This window comes from Saccostrea echinata, unplaced genomic scaffold (assembly GCF_033153115.1).
Source record: "Saccostrea echinata isolate AGI-Se365-2 ecotype Australia unplaced genomic scaffold, CSIRO_AGI_Sech_v1 ptg000054l, whole genome shotgun sequence".
NCBI lineage: Eukaryota > Metazoa > Mollusca > Bivalvia > Ostreida > Ostreidae > Saccostrea > Saccostrea echinata.
The window spans coordinates 20,351,332-20,370,838 of NW_026889803.1; the positions used below are offsets into that span (position 1 = coordinate 20,351,332).

The following is a 19,507-nucleotide window of genomic DNA, read 5'->3' on the forward strand; positions in this document are numbered from 1 at the left end:
ACTGCATCAACATTTTTTGACCTTGACCTTTCCTTTGACCTTAACTTCATTTATTTTAAATTAGTGTTTAGCTCAGTTTTAAATAATCCATTCATAATATTTATATCAAACTTAATATGCTGATACGTATTTATGAGAACTATTCAACTGCATCAAAAACGTTTGACCTTAAACTTTTCTGAGACCTTTACCTCACTTTTCTTAAATTTGCATATTGCTTAATTTTAAAGAAACCATTTAAGATATATTTATGTAAGCTTATGCACTTATACATAATTTGGTGAGAATTTATCATCTATATCAAACTTTTTAGATTTCAATTTCAATTTTAAAGAAATTTTTCAAGATATTCTTATCAAATTTTCATACACTAATACAAATTTTTATGTTGCATTACTTATATACCCTCGGCGGGGCATTCATGTCCTATGGACATATTTCTAGTTAATTTAGATTCTAAAAGAATGAATTTGTGCGCATATATTCTCAAAAATTGTAAAAACTCTTATTCTAATCAAATCTATGTTTTGGGGTTAATTTTTTCTTTTTATTTGAAGGAGATTTTGCAATACTGATCAGCGAAGGATTGACTTTTAAGAAAGCTTTGATTGCCAATCTTTTCTCCTCCCTTACCGCCTTTATTGGGTTTTATATTGGAGTCCCAATCTCCTCCAACATGGGGGCCAAGCCTTGGATCTTCTCCATTACCGCGGGAATGTTCCTGTATATTTCACTAGTCGATATGGTAATTTCATGAGTATCATGTAGCACAATTTTTTTAGGGATATTTTGAATTTTAGTTAAATATGACATGTTTTAACATATGAAGCTTTTAAATACTTACACCTACTTTGTATATTTTGCCTGAACTGTGGAAAAAATTTTTTTTTTTATTTTATCAAGTTCAATCAACGCATGGAGTCTCCTTCGATCAGATGTTTACTTACATCATCAAATTGGTCAATAACACCTATAACATTTATACTTTTGATATGATTTTCTGTATTATACATGTTCAGTTTATATTCATGGAATGTTCTATAGGACTGTGTGCGCCTATCTGAGATTTTTTTTTTTCATTCGGGATTTGCGCAGTGGATAGAGCGTTTGCTTTAGAGTCGCGAAGTAAGGAGTTGATCCTTACGTCTCGAGTTCGAATCCCACTGCGGGACGTGGAGACCGGTCCTTTGGATGAGACTGTATAAACCGAGGTCCCATGTCGCAGTAGGTGCTGACACGAAAAAGATCCCTCACTGTTTAATGGCCCTGAGTGCCGAGAAAAGGTCAAAATTTGCAGCCCTCCACCGGCATGTGATGGCGTCTCAAAATGAGGGGAAAATTCTCGAGAGGGACGTTAAACAACAAACAAACAAAACAATCATTCGAGATTTCGTGTAAAGTATGTCTTATTTGACTACTTAACATTAATATACAATAAAGGGGAAATATTCTATATTCTAACGTTGGTTTCTCTATTTCTTTTTAGCTTCCCTCTTTGATAAAGAATGGATCCACAAACGTCAGAACCTTTGTTTACCATAACATTGGCATTCTCATTGGAGCTCTTGTTATCATACTGCTAGCAATATTCGAAAGTAAAATTGAAATCGATCATTAACATTACAAAATATGAATACTGAGTTTTGATATTTTGTTATTCATTTTTTATATTTTTATGTTGATCTTCACTTTGAATTTGACTGTTTTTGGATAAAATATGTTTATTATGATTTTTAAAAATATATATTGCATAAACTACTCATTGTTATGAGGTTTTTCATATTGCTTGTTTTTTTTTCATATATTTTGCTAACGAATTAATATGGTTCATTTAATCTGAAATATACATGTACAGTACATTATTTTTTTTTTGTTTAAATATCATTATTACAAGTGAGGAATAACGATCAATGTGATCTACAAAATTAATAGACAAAGTTCTCTTTGCATAATAGTTTATAAGGCCATTTAAGGTTTCAATGTTTTGAACAAATTTCTGATAACATAAGGATACACCAAAGGCTTTTTTCAAGATTTTCAACAATTTTGAGATTTTTGGGTAAGAAAAAGAAGTTAATCACTGCTTTATAATGCATGTAAAAAATTTTATAATTATGAAATGGTTTTCTAATTATAGAGTAATAATGAAACATAAACACTACCACCATGTGAATGTTCCGTTATTGAAGCTTCTGATTTGATTTGTGACTGCCTGCTCATGAAAGACGCAATAAATCACTGTGACCACTTGGGGAATTCTTCACTAGCCACACAGAGGTTATCAGTAATTTAACTACAGGGACTCTAGATTTAGAGAAGGAGATCTAACAGATCACTCATGACCATAAAATAGGAGGTGGAGCTTAGCTCTTGCCATTTTGCCGGGAAATCTTTCTGATTTAGAATTGAACCTATTTTACTCAATTAAAAGCATCTAAAGAAAAGAACCTCCATTCTTGTGAATATGCATGGGAAATATGACTAAGTGACAGGTATCCAAAGCTGAATCTCCAAGGTGTCATATATTTCTAGCTTTGGCAGATTTTGTTGTGTAATGGGTTTTTGCCCTCTACTGTAAAGTAAGATCAGACAGTTTGTGGTATTATTTCAAAGGATTCAGCTCCTTTATTTATTGACCAATTTCTCTGAAAATTGGATGGGTTGCTTCTCAAATGTGTGTTCACAAAAACGTATCTCAGATTTTTGATATCTACCTTAGTTTTGGAAATATTGGGGAAAATGTTAAATTAGGCTAATAAATTGGTAACATTGAAGGCAAATGGTTGTAACTTTTGAATTAGAAGATTTATCAAAAATCTGAGATACAGTTTTTAAGTTCAATCTTTAATCTACCTTGAGGCAAAATTACCACTTTACGGGGTTAAATACAAAAAAGTTGATTTATAACATATTCATGCACTAAAATTTACATTAATATTTGAATAATTTTTTAATAAGTTATTAATTAAAGTTTAAAGTAGGATAATTAAATAGTAAATTTAACAAGCTTTCGAATGATATATACTTTTATTATGTTATCTTTGATAATGAAAGAATTACATGCAAATTAAATTCTGGAATTTGGAAACCTTTGGTGTATCCTTAAATAAACCCATATAATCAAACTCGTTCCTTTGGATATAGTTATTAAAGTTTATCTATTTCACAATATCTATATATTTCCCAACTAAATTTCAGCCATGTCTATTGAAAAAAAAAAAGCTTTTAATTATCAAAGTTGAATTTAAAATGCTTATTTGTAATATTTGAACAATATTTGTGCTTATTGGTGCTTTAATATTGCTGAGTTGATTATTTTGCTTTGTTACTTGTACTCATATTTACAATAATAAAAGCCATGACGAGACTTAGTAAACATTTGTTTGACTCAACGTTAAATATTATACATATATCACATGGCTTCGAGGGTGACATACCAGAATGTTTGCCCCTCGGTGACAGGAAAGTCCTGGAGTGTTATGTCACCCGATGCCGAAGGCACTCCAGGACACGAGAAGTCATGTGGTATATGTTATATAACATTTTTAGATTAAAAAATCGTCTAGAATTGTTTAAGTTTAGGCAAATAATCCAAAAATGCTTTCATGACGTTAAGAATTGAGCTCCGTTGTTTACGTTTGCCTAGCAATCAACGTCATGAAATCTCAAACCCGAGCAACAAATGCATAACATAAAGACACGTGAAAGTGACCGGGAGGGTGTTATAACTGTTTCCGTCGGGTGATATAACTGTTTCCGGTGTTATTCAGCATTCTTCAGGGTTTATAGTGAAACTTATTACATTTGTGATATAATAGGAAAACTTCTTCAAAAATGTTATATTACACATATATCACATGGCTTCGAGGGTGACATTACACACTTATCCACTGGCTGTGAGTGGGATAGCTCTTTTATCAAACCCGCGACAAGGACTATTCCCCGAGGGCTTGCCCGAGGGGAATAGTTCCTGTCAAGGGTTTGATGAAAGTGCTATCCCACTCAAAGCCAGTGGATAAGCGTTTTATTATACTGATGTAAATTATAATTTCTGAGGGTTGGATAACGGCTGATACTACAGTGTCATAGGCAAAACATGAAAAGTTCAAAAGAATAATTATAAAAGTTTTGAGGAAGTATTTAGAGTAAGATAACACTGCAAGAATAAGCTGAAATCCTGATGACGTCACAATGCTATTGAAGTCATAATGAAATCATCAGTCTATAGATTTATCGCAGGAAATCAAAACTGGCGGCAAAAATTGAATGAAAGTTTTCCGAGGGGTGGATAGCACAAACTATACCCCGGGGTATAGCTTTGTTAGACGTGAAATTTTCAGACTATAGAAAAATAGTTATTTTACCTTCTCAACTTTTATAGGAAACATTTTAACAGAAGTATAATAAACCAGAATATCTGCCCCAAGGTGACAGGAAAGTCCTGGAGTGTTATGTCACCCGATGCTGAAGGCAGAGGGTGACATAACACTCCAGGACTTTCCTGTCACCGAGAGGCAAACATTCTGGTATTGTCACCCGAGAAGTCATATGTGGTATATGTTAAATATATTATTTTTAAATGAAAAATAGTCTAGAATTATTTAAGTTTAGGCAAATAATCCAAAAATGCTTTCATGACGTTAAAAATTGCGCTCCGTTGTTTCTGTTTGCTTAGCAACCAACGTCATGAAATCTCGAACCCGAGCTACAAATGCATAACATAAAGACACGTGAAAGTGATCGGGAGCGTGTTATAACTGTTTCCGCCGGGTGATATAACTGTTTCCGGTGTGTGCCATAACTGTTTCCGGTGTGATTCAGCATTCTTCAGGGTTTATAGTGAAACTTATAACATTTGTGATATAATAGAAAACTTATTCAAAAAAATGTTATATAGAGAGCATATTCAATGTTTTATAGATGAATATGGAATTTATTTCACGAGTGGGACAGGATTTTTTTAAAAATATTTTCACGAGTGCAAAGCACGAGTGAAAATATCAAAAAATCCTGTCTCACGAATGAAATAAATTCCATATTCATCTACAAACATTGAATTTTCTGTTTATTACATTTTTTTTATTATCCCTTTGCCTCTGTCTTTTCTTAACACAGTGCCATAGGCTTGACGTCATACATGTAGTTGAGCGGTTGAGACGTCATAGATTACCAATTGTGATTTGAAAACATTACACAGCATAGATTTTAGCAACATATTTGGGAAGAAATTTGCAGTTTTAGCTCTACTAAGATGGTTAGTTACTATCTCTATCTTATGACAGGCCAGAAATTATTTTTTACTTTCTTTGATATCCTTTCACGCTGTGAGAGAATATCATTTTGGTATCCTTTCAAACTGTGAGAGAATGTCACTTTTATTCAATAAATAAATCACAGTATTTCACTGTTGAAAATGTAAAATAAAAATATTTACGTGAACAAGAAAATTGAAATTTCAAAATTTATTAATCGGAAATACTGATCAATTTCAAAACGATAATTTTACAACATTATACCCTTTTGATATTTCATCAAATTATCACCGGGAAAATATGTGTAAAAATTTCCGGCAACACTGAATGAACCATAAAAATGCTAACGATGGAATAACAAGTAAGTAATAAGCTTAGGTCGGTAGGACGCATTCTGGAAATAAAAAAATACAGTCTTAGTATGGCATTGAACATAATGAGCATGAATGTCTTTACCACAAAAATACACTGCATGTGATAAATCCTTGTCTCTTGAGACAGAGAGCTTCAGTGAAAATGATTATTTGTAAATCATAGTTTTTTGTGCTCAATTGATACTGCAAAAGAATTAATCAAAACCTATGATTTCTACATGTCATTAGATCTCAAACACAGGGGTGGGGGGGGGGGGGCAAATAAAACTTAGGGACGAATTAATACATCACCTTGTAAAGGAAAGTACTGAAGAGCGTAGTTGTAGAAATTTAATTTGCTTTGATGATGGCAACTTCAACAACTTTAGACAATGCTTCTGAGAGTAGTGATGTTTGGAAATGTTCTATGTGCTTTGAACGGTTCAAAACTCCACGTATGTTACCATGTTTACATTCATTTTGTCAAGGATGTTTGTCATCGTTTATCGTATCAGTATGCCAAACTAAGGCGGACCCTGTGGGATTCCATTGTCCTTTATGTCGGGAATTCGCTCCAGCACCTTGTTTTTCTGCAAATCCAAATGAATGGGGTACACAATTCCCAATTAATCAGATTTTGTCTGAATTTTCTAGTCAAACGGATGTTGCAAGTGTTTGTGAGGCGTGTAAAAGAGAAAATGAGGACGAGGAAGCAAAGAAGTATTGTTTTTCTTGTTCAGAGGCACTTTGTGATAACTGTGCAAAATACCACAGAAGAAATCGCATTCTTAAAGATCATGAACTTTTGATTTAGATGAAGCGAAATCTGGTCGTAAAATGTCTACGAAACCATTGATGACAACGTGTGCTATACATAAGGCAAGAGAAATAGAACTCTTTTGCAATGATCACGAACAACCATGTTGTACAATGTGTGTAAGTACCGATCACAGAAAATGTGACAGTGTGGAAACCATTGAACAGAAAGCAGAAAACCTCCGAAGAACTGATTCTTGTGATGATTTATTGAGTGACTTGAAAGAAACAGAAAAGAAACTTTCAAACACTAAATCTAAACAAGAAGAAAATATTTTGAAATTTGAACATATGTCTGATGAAATTACAAAAGATGTTCAAAAAGTAAAAGAAGAACTTGTTCAGCTTCTTGAAAAGCTTGAAATTGAATGTCTTAATGAAGTCTCACAATATACAAAGGAAGGTAGAGAAAGGATGACGAAAAATTCCGAGTCAGTAAATGACAAGCTTCAGTTAGCGCGCTTCTGCATAAGAAGTTTGGAAAAGTTCAAACGTCTATCAGACGAAGAAGTTGTCATGGTATTCCGTAACTGTCATCAGAAACTACAGCATGTTAAAAATTCTACTATAGAATCTGTTTGTATAAAAATGGAAGCATTTGTTTCTGATTATTTAAAAGCACTAAGGACAGTTTCGAAGTTTGCGTTTTTAAATGTGATGGAGAAAGTTGAAAGAGTTGATGAAAAAGTAAAATTTGATCTAAAAACTTTAGAATTTTCTCGTGAGGTAACAGTACAAGACGCAGGAATTCGAGGTATAGCTTTTCTCTCTGGTGAAAGTGTCTTATTCGCGAGTCGAACTGGTCCCAAGAGAGTTTTGGTGTATTCTGTTGAATCATTGAAATTTGACCATGAAATGCAAACTAAAGATTTCATTCCTTTCGACATAAAATTGGTTGGTAAACTTTTATATGTATCCAGTGAATTTAGTGATGTTGTCAAAGTCTTTGGAAGAGATGATAATTATAGTAGAGTATTTTCTATCTCTGTTGGAAAAAAATGTTTTGGAATGGATGTATTTGACGACCATATTTACATAGCATGTATTTCCTCAATCATTAAAATAGACATGAAAGGAAACAGGGTTAGTGAATATCCTACTGCAGGAGATGCTAAATACGTTGTTGTCGAGAAAATTGGACAGATTGTATATAGCAGTCATAGTAATAACACAGTCACCGCCATTTCTGAACAAGGTGATGAAGTCTTGACATACAGCGATCCAAATCTAAAGTATCCTTATGGACTGGAGAAAGACTCGTCAGATAACATTTACGTGGCTGGTGCTCATAGTAACAATGTACACGTTCTGTCACCAGACGGCACTCCACTCAGGATATTTGTCAATTTAACGAATCCTGTATTATTTAGACTTAACGAAGAGCAAAATATTGTATTTGTATGTTGTGAAGGGAATAATATCAAAACTTTTAATGTGCACTCATGAGATAACTTTCAAAAGTCGGATTAAAAAAAATATATGCATAGTACCTTTGAAGAGATAGCCATTTATCAAAGACTTTTTTAGAGTTTGAATCAAAACTCTTTATGTGTCATGGATTTCATTCTTTAAGAATTTCTCCAATCTCTCTATGATGAAAATCTTTGATGCCTTAAACTTATATGCCATAAAGATTGAAAAATAGCAAATTTTAAAATGTTCAGAGTCTCATTATTAACGTTTGCAGCAATGTAGAAAAATAACAATGACTGTTTCCAAGAGTTTTAAAGGCATGTTAAACATATTATGAAAACCATCTATTAAATACTGTAAATTCAATACTGTATGTTTCTATGGAAACAAAGTGTTGAAAACTAATAAATTTCATTTTAATAAAGTCTACATTTAGAAAATAAGAACAATAATAGATTGAAATGCAACCAAATAATAGGGAAGGATCCTTGAAATGTAGTCTAAGGAAGAAATGTGATATATCTTACTGGTTGGCAATGGTTGCTATGGTTTGAATACCGCAAAGGGATTTCAGATTTAGTTTCTGTATGCTTTTATCTGATTCTATATGTGTCTTTTTTATAGAGAACATTTCTATTTAATTGGATTACACATTTTAAAGCCAATGGTTTGGTCCTTATGTGCAAAATTTCAAATTTACTAAAAATAGAGCATTGGGTATGGAAACTGTTCAACAAAATATGCGTAAAGCGCTGAAAAATATTCTGCTTCCTTTAACACGTACTCTTGTATGAAGATTCCTAAAACTTTCGTAATTCATTTGATATTTATGAACAACTAACCTGACTTTCAATTATGATGACCACACAATCTCCGACTGGCTGCAAGAAGCTTCCAAAAATGGTTCATTATAACAATGAAGTTAACAAAATTGAACATTTTCCCTTATTGGTAACCATACCAACAGTGCTATTTTCTTCATCAAACTTGATCAATATATGAAACTCAACTTTAGGTCTATCAAATAAGTACATTTTATTATTATTTTTAAAATAGTTCCATTATTTTAATACGTAAAGTCAAATATTATTGTTGTGTGGGTGTGGATGGGTGTTTGGGTGTGTGTGTTTTAGCATTTAAAATGTACTCTTTGCTTCCTCGTGTAAAATTATTTGTTTGAGTTCCATTGCAGAAAATTAGTAAGCTACATACACTAAACAAAATCAAATAAAAACATGTCAAACTTTTTGAATTGCAGAAATGTATGTTTGTCAGATTTGAAAATGATGTTCACATGTTGAACCGATCCGAAAAGGCAGCAAGACTATCAATCGTTTTAGAAATATGAAATAAACAATATAAAAAAAAATTTGACACTAATTTGATAGGAAGAAATTGGTATCAGTCGTTCGTGGTAGTAACTACTAGTAGTTAGAAGGGAAAGAAATTTTTAATCGACATGAAGAGATCCTATTTTCTTACTGAATAATTATAAAGTTACGGAAGTTTTTTTGCCTCAACCTTTATATGCATCCAAAATTTAGCTATAAATCAATTTAATTTCAATATATTTTCAACGTCTATTCAAGGTTGTTATTTGATATTGAAACAACGTTAAAGTTTCGCCGTTGCCTCAACTTTAATATTTCTGCAGCAAAATTCAACGTTGAGGAGCATTGGTGTCTTGTATTTCGAGTTCATTGGGATATACCGAATTGACATATGAATGGAAGTAACTATTGTTAATTGATAAAACGTCGTCGATATATCTGAATGTCGAGTTGATGGCCACAACAAGTGTTTTCTTCTTTTCATTTAGAAGTTTTTGAATAAATTCTGCTTCGTAGGAATATAAAAAAAAGGCGCACAATTAGTGACCACTGAAATTCCAACAGAATATTGACTTCAAAGATGTCAATGAGGAACTCCAGCAAATTTTTAATATCAACCCCAGAATCAGATTGATATTTTTACAAAGTAATTTTGTAGATGACCAATCACAAAATCTGAACATTTCCGAGTTCCATTTTTTTGAAAAAACACTTGTCTTTGTTATCAATAGACCTAATTTCAATTTATCGTGAGTAATGATTGAATAAAGTGTCGAAAAGTCATAAAGTCATAAAAAGTCATATACCATCTGATCACTCATATAAAATATTGAAAAATGGAAAGGAATTCGGCAGAGGGAAAGAGCTGGTAGGGCTAGGAATGAAACCCCATTTTACTACATTTAGTGTTGCTCTAACTGATGTGTTAAATAAATGTTAGTTTACTAGGCCTACAAACTCTTTTCCTTAACTGATTTTTTAAATATTTTGTATAACACAATACAAAGAAGACGGTGAAATATTCGGTGTTTCAGAAAACAACCCTTTACTTATACATTAATTAAATAAGCTTTGTATTTTCAAAAGCAGTAATTTTGAACATCAGTCGACAACAGGAAGTATATAAAATAAATAGGAAGTTATCCATGAAAATTGCATGTATCATAAGAAAGAAGGGTATTTTTAAAAAATAAAAATAGTTACATTAAATTATATTATATATTATTCATCCATTATTTTAGATAAATGTATTATAAAAAAAATTCTCAATAATTTCTGGGAAATCTGTATATGTTTTCCATAAGGAACACTAAAAAACACCTTTCTTCGCGTGCACTTTCTAATACTACACAAATAGATCGGCCGCTCCTTCATTGAGATTGACTGTATAGTACAAAGTTACCTGCAACCCTTTAAAAACAAATGTTGTTTATTAGTATTTTAATCCTTGGGTTTAAATCGCAACTAAATCTTATATTAGTATGATGTTTAATTCTAATCGAAATGGGACTCCTTCAGTACATGTTACACATGATTGTGCAGAATTTTTCAGAAAAGAAATCTAGCTTCAGCAAGATAAGTTGCATCTTTACATCCTTTTGTGAAAATCGATATTTTCGATCAGTTTTCTACTAGCACAAAAAAGAAACTAGGACATTCAAAGTTATGCGTAATGTGAATTGTATATTGTCTGTCTTGCACTGAGAAATTGTGTGTCAACTGTGCAAAGTCACACAGAAGAAACAGAATGACCGAACATCACATACTTCGTAGTTTTAATAATGTTACTTTTCCTGGCGACATTTATATACTAGTAACCAAACAAAGAATAGAGTGTAGCATCCATAAGAATAGGCCAATAGAACTCTATTGCAATGACCATGGAGAATTTTGTTGTTCAATGTGTGTCAGTACAAATCATAGAAAATGTGACAGCGTTGAAACCACTGAACAGAAAGCTGAAATGCTCAGAAAGTGTGGAATGTATGAATTCTTCCTGAAAGAAATAGCAAATGATCGAGGAAATATTCCCTAATAACAGCAAAAAGCAACAGGACCAAAACATTGTAACAGTTAACGAGGAGTCAGAAAAAATAAAACAAAACTTTAAAATTCTGAAAATGAAACTTATTTAACACATTGAAAAGCTTGAAAGTGATTGCCTTGGGGAGGTACATTGTAGTTAAGAAAGCAGAAGAGGGTAAAGTAAAACTGGAGAGAAGACCGAATCAACAAATGACCGAATTGAGTTATGCAGCACTTCAAAAAATTTCTTGAGGGAGTTAAAGATCGGAATGTTGAAATTGTCAGGGAGTTTTACGAAAGCCATCAAATACTTGGGTTTGTTAGAAATACTCGAATAGGGCCATCATCTCTATCACTATCGATCTAGTATAAATGATGACTTGAAAGCTCTTTTCAAAGTGTCAAAGTTTGCAAGTGTGGAAATGTCTGAAGTGGTAGATAAGATAGGAATTAAAAACACAATGAATGTTAAACAATTAATGATAAAATCATGCCTCAGTCGGTTTACACAAAAAAATTCAAATATTCGAGGAATGTATTTCAGGTATTTCTGATTGTGAAATAAAGGTTATTTTCGCTGAAGGATATAAATTTGTGTGCACTATCTCAGTTGGTAAGTAATGCCATGGACTTCCTCTGTGGGGTAATTTTCTGTATGTGGCATGTCTTACGTCCATCGTTAAAATGAACACAATGGGTCACTTGATTAAAACTTTACCAACATCTAATGGAGTTCTTTATGTCCTTGTAACAAAAATAGGGCATATCGTTCATTATAAGAAATTATGAAACAAGCAGAGTTACTGCCATTACTGATCAAGGAGAAAAAATATGGTCTTACAGACGTCCCAATATGATGTGTCCTCATAGTTTAGACACAGACACCTCCGACAATATCTACGTGGCTGGCTATGATAGTAACAAAGTTCATGTACTGTCCAGCTTAGGGGAACTTCTCGGAATTTTTGAAGGGATAAAAAAAGCCTGTATTTTTCAAAGTGTTTGAAGAGGAAAGCATTTGTTGTGTGTGCAGTGGGTGCTGTCATAATGAATTGTACAAAGTGAAATGCTTATCACAGCCTACTTGAAGAAGAGTCAAGACGCTCAATTCAACAAAATAAGTACATGTGTATATTGGTTGTATGTGTTATGAGTACCAGATTACACATGTCGGTAGGGGACTAGTATTGCTTATGCATCACTCTGAGGATGTTTGTTTTATATATATCCTTTAATAGTTTAAACACAATATACATACTAGCATTTGCTACACATCTTGCTCATTTATATTTCATCCAAAGTTCAAATAGATTTTCACTTAATAACTTTGCTCCTTTTAATTTTAGAATCATCTAAAATGTACCTACAAAAAAAATTTGAAGGAGAATTTGTAACGCTAACAAATTCAGAACTTTATATTTACAACTGGATGCAGATTATTATTCTTAACAGAAAAAATACATATTTAAAATATGAAATATTTATGTTATTTTGAAATTATTAAATCAGCAATCTTTTTTTCCGTCTATATTTGAATGTTTATAAATGATGAAAATGTTTCTGTATTTTCCGACTGAATTGGAAGGAATAATTTTGCTTTAAATTGAAATTTAAATAAGAGATTGAGAGAAATGCCAAATCCCTCATTGTCAACCAGTTTAATTTAAAAATTGAACGCATTTGCAATTTAATTATTTCTACAATGAACATTTAAACTATAACAAAATTAAAGGTAATTATGTATAAATGTATATAAAAATACATGTATTGTATATAAAGTAGGTATAATATTTAAATATTATATATATTAGTTCGAAACCGAGAATTATTCTAGTGTGTTAGGCCTATCATTTATTTGCTAACAATGTAAGAAATAAGCAATGAACAGTAACTCTTGCATTTTATGTTTAAGTTATCTTGGGATCTGATATTTTATATGATTTATTTATATTTTGTAATACACTATATTCAATATGGCTTTGACATTTTATTTTGATCATTTACAACAGTTTTTTGATTCATATGCAGTTTTATGATATTTCCAAATGCACGAATAAAGACGTGTAAGATTAAGTTCAGACTGTATTCAATGATCTACTGGGCTTTAAATATCATTATTGTCTACATATTTTTCAGTAACGTATTCACAGATCTTAATATTAAAACGTTAAAACGAGTTTTTCATGATATAAGAAAATAAGAGGGACATATCCATTTAAAAAACTAGACGTTTATATGTATTCTGTATCTCACATCCTTTGATAAAGTTCACATTACATCACCTAGAAGAAATGGTGTACATTTCACTAAGGTCCATTTGCCAATTATAGTATTAAAGAATCACCAGAAATTATGTTTACATAAAATCTCTTCAAATAAAGCTTTAATCCGTATAATTATTTCATCTTTGACCGTGATCTCCACTGACATGTCAAAAAAGCCACCTTCAAACTTGCAAGATATCTGGTAAGAAATTTAATTTAATGTTAACTGAAACTCCAACTTTTGTTCTCTTATGCTCCTTTTCTCATGCGATTGTGTCCGTACCATACCTTTTTCCGTAACCATATATTTTTCCAGCTTTTAACCTGGGTTAACGATATTTGAAGTACGAGCTGTGTTTCCATAATTATGACAATCAGTCATATGTCATTACATGTATCATCACATGTACATATCACATACTGCCCACATCAGTACAACTTTGGTTTATATAATGTGTCTTGTGCATGCAATTGAAAGCTTTAAAAACTAGTCGTTTTTATACTGACCTTACTGGTCAAATTAAATAATTGATATGGTGATAAATTACATATATATATATATATATATATATATATATATATATATATATATATATATATATATATATATATATATATATATATATATATATATATATATATATATATATATATCAGATTTCTTTTACATTTACATTTTAAGCCAGTACAAATCATATGATTGATCTTTATCGTTTATAACTCATTTATTTATCTTCGTGCAACATTTCAAGAATTCAGCTTTTACAATGCTAGAAACGCGCCTAGGTTAACAGTTAGGAAAAGATTTTTGTGTCGTTAAAATTAAGAAGCGAATAAATATCTTGTACGAATTAACACTCCCAGATTGACTTCCGGGTCTACTTCACACATTGCCCGGTTTTAGTTTCCCGGTTTGGATTCGAGTATGGCAACTGCACTTTTACCAGATACTATTGACAACATTGGTGACTTAACAAAGTGCTCTATTTGCTTTGAAGCATTTAAAACTCCACGTACTTTACCGTGTTCACACACATTTTGTCATGGATGTTTATCGTCCTACATTGTATCATCGTGTCGGTGTAAGGTGGACCCTGTGGGATTTCATTGTCCTTTATGCCGGGAATTTACTCCACCACCCATTTTATCCGGAAATCCTAATGAATGGTGTGAATATTTTGGAATTAATCAAGTGCTATCTGAATTTTCCAAGCAAAGGGAGCAAAGAAAATTATGTGAGGCCTGCAAAAGAGGAAAAGAGGAGGAAGAGGCAAGGGAATTTTGCTTGTCCTGTAACGAGGCCCTTTGTGAAAACTGTACTAAGTACCACAAAATCAACCGTATGTCGTTTGATCATAAAATTTGTGATTTAACTGACATTAAAGCTGCTAGCGACGTTTCGAATTTCAAAAGCACTACATGTACTGCACACAAAAACAGACCAGTAGAACTTTATTGCAATGACCACGATCGGCTTTGTTGCACAATGTGTGTGAGCACTGATCACCGGAAATGTGACAGCGTGGAAACCGTTGAACAGAAAGCAGAGAAGATAAGAAAGAGTGGCGCATATGTAGCTTTATATAAAGATATCGGAGATATTGAAAACAAACTTTGTAAGACTAAAGAAAAACAGGAGGAAAATATTTCCCTGATCGAAGATGCTACTGATAAGATCACGACCGAGATTCAAAATATGAGGGTTAAACTTGTTCAACATTTAGAAAAACTTGAAAGTGAGTGTCTAGATCAAATATCGAAATACTCTAAGGAAAGTAAAGAAAAAATGTCCAGAAATGTTGAGTCAGTAAATGATAAAAGTCAGCTGATGCGCTACTGTATGAAGGCATTAGAGAAGGTTAAAGGTCTCACTGATGTAGAGCTTGTCATGGAGTTCCAAAACAGTCAACAAAAACTTGAACACATTAGAAATTCTAGAACAGTTTCATTGCACGGTAGTTTAAAATCCGTTGTAACTGCTGAATTAGAGAAAATACCGAATGTATTGAAGTTTGCGAAAGTAAATTGTGACATGAGGGAAGAGAGAGAGGGAATAATTACGAAAACACTAGAATTAAAATCATGCGTGGAGATAAAGAGAAAGCCTATCGATATTCGAAGTATGGTAATTCTAAGTGATAGATGCATACTATTCACAAATTGTTCATCTCATGGTAGTCTTCTGATGTATTCTTTGAACAGTACTAGTGACAGTTTGAACTTTGAACACGAAACAAATATTGGATGTCCTTTTGATATTGTGCTGTGGAGGGAATTTCAGTATATGCCTTCGGGTTATGATTTAAATACATCTAGCTTGAGTGCTGATGGGTATTCGGAAAAGTCAGCTCTATGTATTTCTGCTGGAAAGAAATGTTATGGATTGGCGGTGTATGGCGACTGTCTTTATGTAGCATGTCTCACGTCCGTTGATAAGCTAAACACGGAAGGCAAGCAAGTCAAGAGTTATCCAACAGCCAATGGTGTTCGATATGTTACGGTCACGAGAAAGGGGCATATTGTGTATAGTAATTATTTGACGAACAAAGTGACAGCTATATACGGTCAGGGGAATGAAATATGGACATATAGCAGTCCTACTCTTAAGCGACCGAACGGCTTGGACAAAGATTCTTTGGACAATATATATGTGGCTGGTTACGGCAGTAACAATGTACACGTACTGTCCAGTGGCGGGACTCTTATCAAAGTCATTGAAGATTTGAAAAACCCAGTTTTCTTTAGAGTCTATGAAAAGAGAAATATTTGCTTTGTATGTAACTCACATACGTCTATCAGAATATATAAATGGAATTAAAGAAGAACCATGTTAGTACTAGTATGTTTTCATTCTTAGTCACATGATTATCGTTATTTAAAATCATGTTTGGGTCTCTGCAGACTTAATTTATTTGGGTTTTACTCTACAATAAGTATGCCCATACAGATCTACCGATATCGCATATGGAGACAAAATTTAGTTCCTTTGCCTTGAATTACCAAGCACGTCGCAATGATTGACAACCTTTCTTTTAAAATTTTGACAAGCAAGAAAACAATAAACACACACACAAACAAACAAAAACGAACACAAAAAAAACAAAGAAAATTAAAATTCACAGTCTCGATAAATGTATTTCGAAGGCGAGGAGGGGGCGGGGGCTCCAAACTTCTCTTGAGACAAGAAAGGATTTTGATAATATATTCATTAACGTGGGAGAATTTGACCGATGGCCACAAGCACTGCATGCAATCGGCCTGTCAGTGAAAATTCTCAAGCCAATATTACAGCAAAACCTCCTTCTGGGGAGGGGGGGGGGGGGGCAGCCCCTGTTACTAACTGTTACTCTATGGCTAAATTATACTACGTCATAAGTAAAGTACACATTTACAATCATTGATATTCGTCTTATCCAGTTCTCTCATCATTCAAATGTCTCTAAACTAAATAGTTCATCATGCACAAACATATATACATAGTACACTAGAACTCCACATGGGGAGGTTGGGCATGGGGTGACAAGTGTTTATATATGAAACATGCAAAGCGTATTAAGCCATTTTCACAAGTCTTTGTTATACCTTTATAAATATCTTTCTATATATTTATTACTAATAAAAAGTCCCACAAAAGAAATGTTTATTGCATCGGTCTAACAATTTTATTGTTGACCGGCCTGCCAGTCCAACATAAGAATTGTTAGACCGCAACGTCACTGCTACGTCACAAGTAATTAATCGTCGTTCAATCTCGGCGACACGGAAATAGCCGAAGTTTAGAGCTGCAAGAGTTGTCGTTTGCTATATGAAAGAGTTTTTTTTTATATAAATAATTTTTGTGATATAATAAATTTATTTTCGATTTCTTCATTCTCTCCTATTGTTTTATTTTTATTGATCTAGCCAAAAATTTTCCAAAGAAAGTAATTGATAATACTTTGCTTAAATCTGTTCAAATGTTTTCATTTAAATTGTTCTATCTGAAGTGAAGGGTATAACAAAAGTTATAGACTGGTTATGAGGGCAACATATGATTTGTTGGACCTGAAGGTGAAAATGTTGCCCGAGGCCGCATGTAACTATGGAACATGATTTTTATAAAACTTCTTGAATTAAAAAAAACAACATTTAATATTGAAGTTCCATCAAAACCATTTCCAAAAAAGTTTTATTTTTTTAAATTGGTTGAGAAATAAAAAAAAATGATTGTTTTTAGGTTTTCATGTTTTTACATCTTGGAACAAAAAGTGTTACCATTTAAAAAAAAATCAAATAGACTAAATCTACTGAGTTGCAATTCTTTTTTTAACGCAAAGTACTTTAAGACAACTATATAAAAAGAAAATATGCATTAGTTGTTTTTTTTTCTAGTGTATATAATTATTTTTTTTTTAAAAAAGACAAATATTTAATTAGGGTCAGTAGAATTCGTAAGTCAAACTGTGGTTACACTTCTCCAAGAGCTTTTAATTCTTTGAAACACCAATTAAATGAAAAAAAAGTTTGAGAGATATCAATACCAAAAACCGGATATTTTTCCAGCTAGGTTTCTATGTAAATTCAGGATCAGAAGTGTTAAAAAAATACTATGCTAAAATAATTAAAAAAAAAAAAATAAGAATTTTAAAAAATCTACCCAGGTATATACAGTAAAATGTACGCATAGAATCCTTTCGAGGAAAAAAAATTATTTCATAAATGATGATTACTTTGATGATGAAAGAGGAAAGGTTTAAAGTTATGAAACTTAATATTATGATCAGAAATTCTGTATTTGCATTATAAAGCATTTACAAGTAAAATTAAAGTTAATGAAATATATGGAGTTAACAGCATTCAAGCTCAAATGTCCATCAAACAATACAAATCAGGAGTAGAGCAAACACGGACCTTTAAAATGTCAGAGGTGGGATCAGGTGCCATGGAGGAGTGAGCATCCCCTGCCGTCCGGGAAATAACGGGAAAATCCGTCGACAATTCAATGTGTAAAAAATGGTCTAACAATTAGTATGAAAAACGTCAGTCAGCATTTGACTTAATGATAGATTGTATTTGCTGACAAGGTCATTGTAAACGAGACTGCTGATATTCTTGTTTCGTCAACTTTTTTTCAACAACTTACAAGAAATTGTTCATACGTAGAGCATGCTCTTGCAAATCGAATCAACTGAGAGATATAAACCCCGTATGCAGGTGATAAGAGTATATTTCTGCATAAGTAAGGGAAGTTGACGATTGAAAAGTTAAAGGTCATCACGTTTATCATAAAGCTTTGTTGTTAGAATACCATTAACGTCTTTTTCTAGTAAAATATCCAAATATGAAACAGATGTGTCAAAATCTGTGGTATCTTTTATTTCAAGCTCACCGGGATATATCGTGTCAACATAAGAATGGAAATAACCATTGTTAATTGACAATACATCGTCGATATATATATATATATATATATATATATATATATATATATATATATATATATATATATATATATATATATATATATATATATATATAAGTGTCGAGTATAGAATGACAATGGCAATGGCATCCACATTTTTCACATGCACATTTTATTTTGGTATCAGTAAGTAACAAGAAAAGCTTTACTTGCTATAAATCATAATCAATCAGGAGAGTATTGCTTGAGACAAAAACTGAAGATATGTTTACTGTCACCCATAAAATTGTCTATATTTTGGAATACCGGTATTGATGTTCAAGAACTTCACTGACTGAGGTCTCAGTACAATAATATATTCTTTATTAATTCACCTACTTGTATATACATGTAACTCACATAATCTCCTTCAATAGCATGTGATTTACAGAGTTCCTCTTGGTTGTCATGTAATTTGAACAAATTCATAAGAAAAAATTTTATTTGAGGTATTGGTAATTTTTGTTTTATAAGTTAAACAAGTATAACAGATGAATAAGGACAGAGTTTTTTGGGTTGGGAAGGAGGGGTCAGTGATAAATGGAATTACTAAATAAATTATCATTTTTAGTTAATATTCGTTCATTTAGAACAAACTTTTTATAATATTTAA

The 19,507-nt window shown here is 32.2% G+C and overlaps 2 protein-coding genes and 1 pseudogene across 5 annotated transcripts in view; all 3 read left to right on the forward strand.

Annotated features, from left to right (window-relative positions):
* LOC133205261 (zinc transporter ZIP12-like) overlaps positions 1-2,075 on the forward strand; it is a 94,767-nt gene extending 92,692 nt beyond the window's left edge. For 3 of the 4 annotated variants that reach the window (XM_061341032.1, XM_061341034.1, XM_061341033.1), the window contains exons 9-10: positions 558-745; positions 1,487-2,075. In XM_061341032.1, coding sequence (XP_061197016.1) covers positions 558-745; positions 1,487-1,618 — 320 coding nt within the window. In that variant the 3' untranslated portion in view covers positions 1,619-2,075. The remainder of the gene's footprint in view (positions 1-557; positions 746-1,486) is intronic. The other variant, XM_061341031.1, reaches the window with a different exon arrangement.
* A 3,891-nt stretch (positions 2,076-5,966) lies between these two features.
* Positions 5,967-8,172, forward strand: LOC133205275 (E3 ubiquitin-protein ligase Trim36-like; annotated as a pseudogene).
* Positions 8,173-14,342: 6,170 nt separating this feature from the next.
* Positions 14,343-16,273, forward strand: LOC133205225 (E3 ubiquitin-protein ligase TRIM8-like). Its single transcript, XM_061340989.1, has one exon. The coding sequence runs from the start codon at positions 14,380-14,382 to the stop codon at positions 16,270-16,272; it is 1,893 nt and encodes a 630-aa protein (XP_061196973.1). The 5' UTR covers positions 14,343-14,379; the 3' UTR covers position 16,273.
* Positions 16,274-19,507: the final 3,234 nt, after the last annotated feature.

Excerpts from the sequence above, each read along its gene's own strand:
- LOC133205225 (XM_061340989.1), top strand. The coding sequence starts at position 14,380 with ATGGCAACTGCACTTTTACCAGATACTATTGACAACATTGGTGACTTA.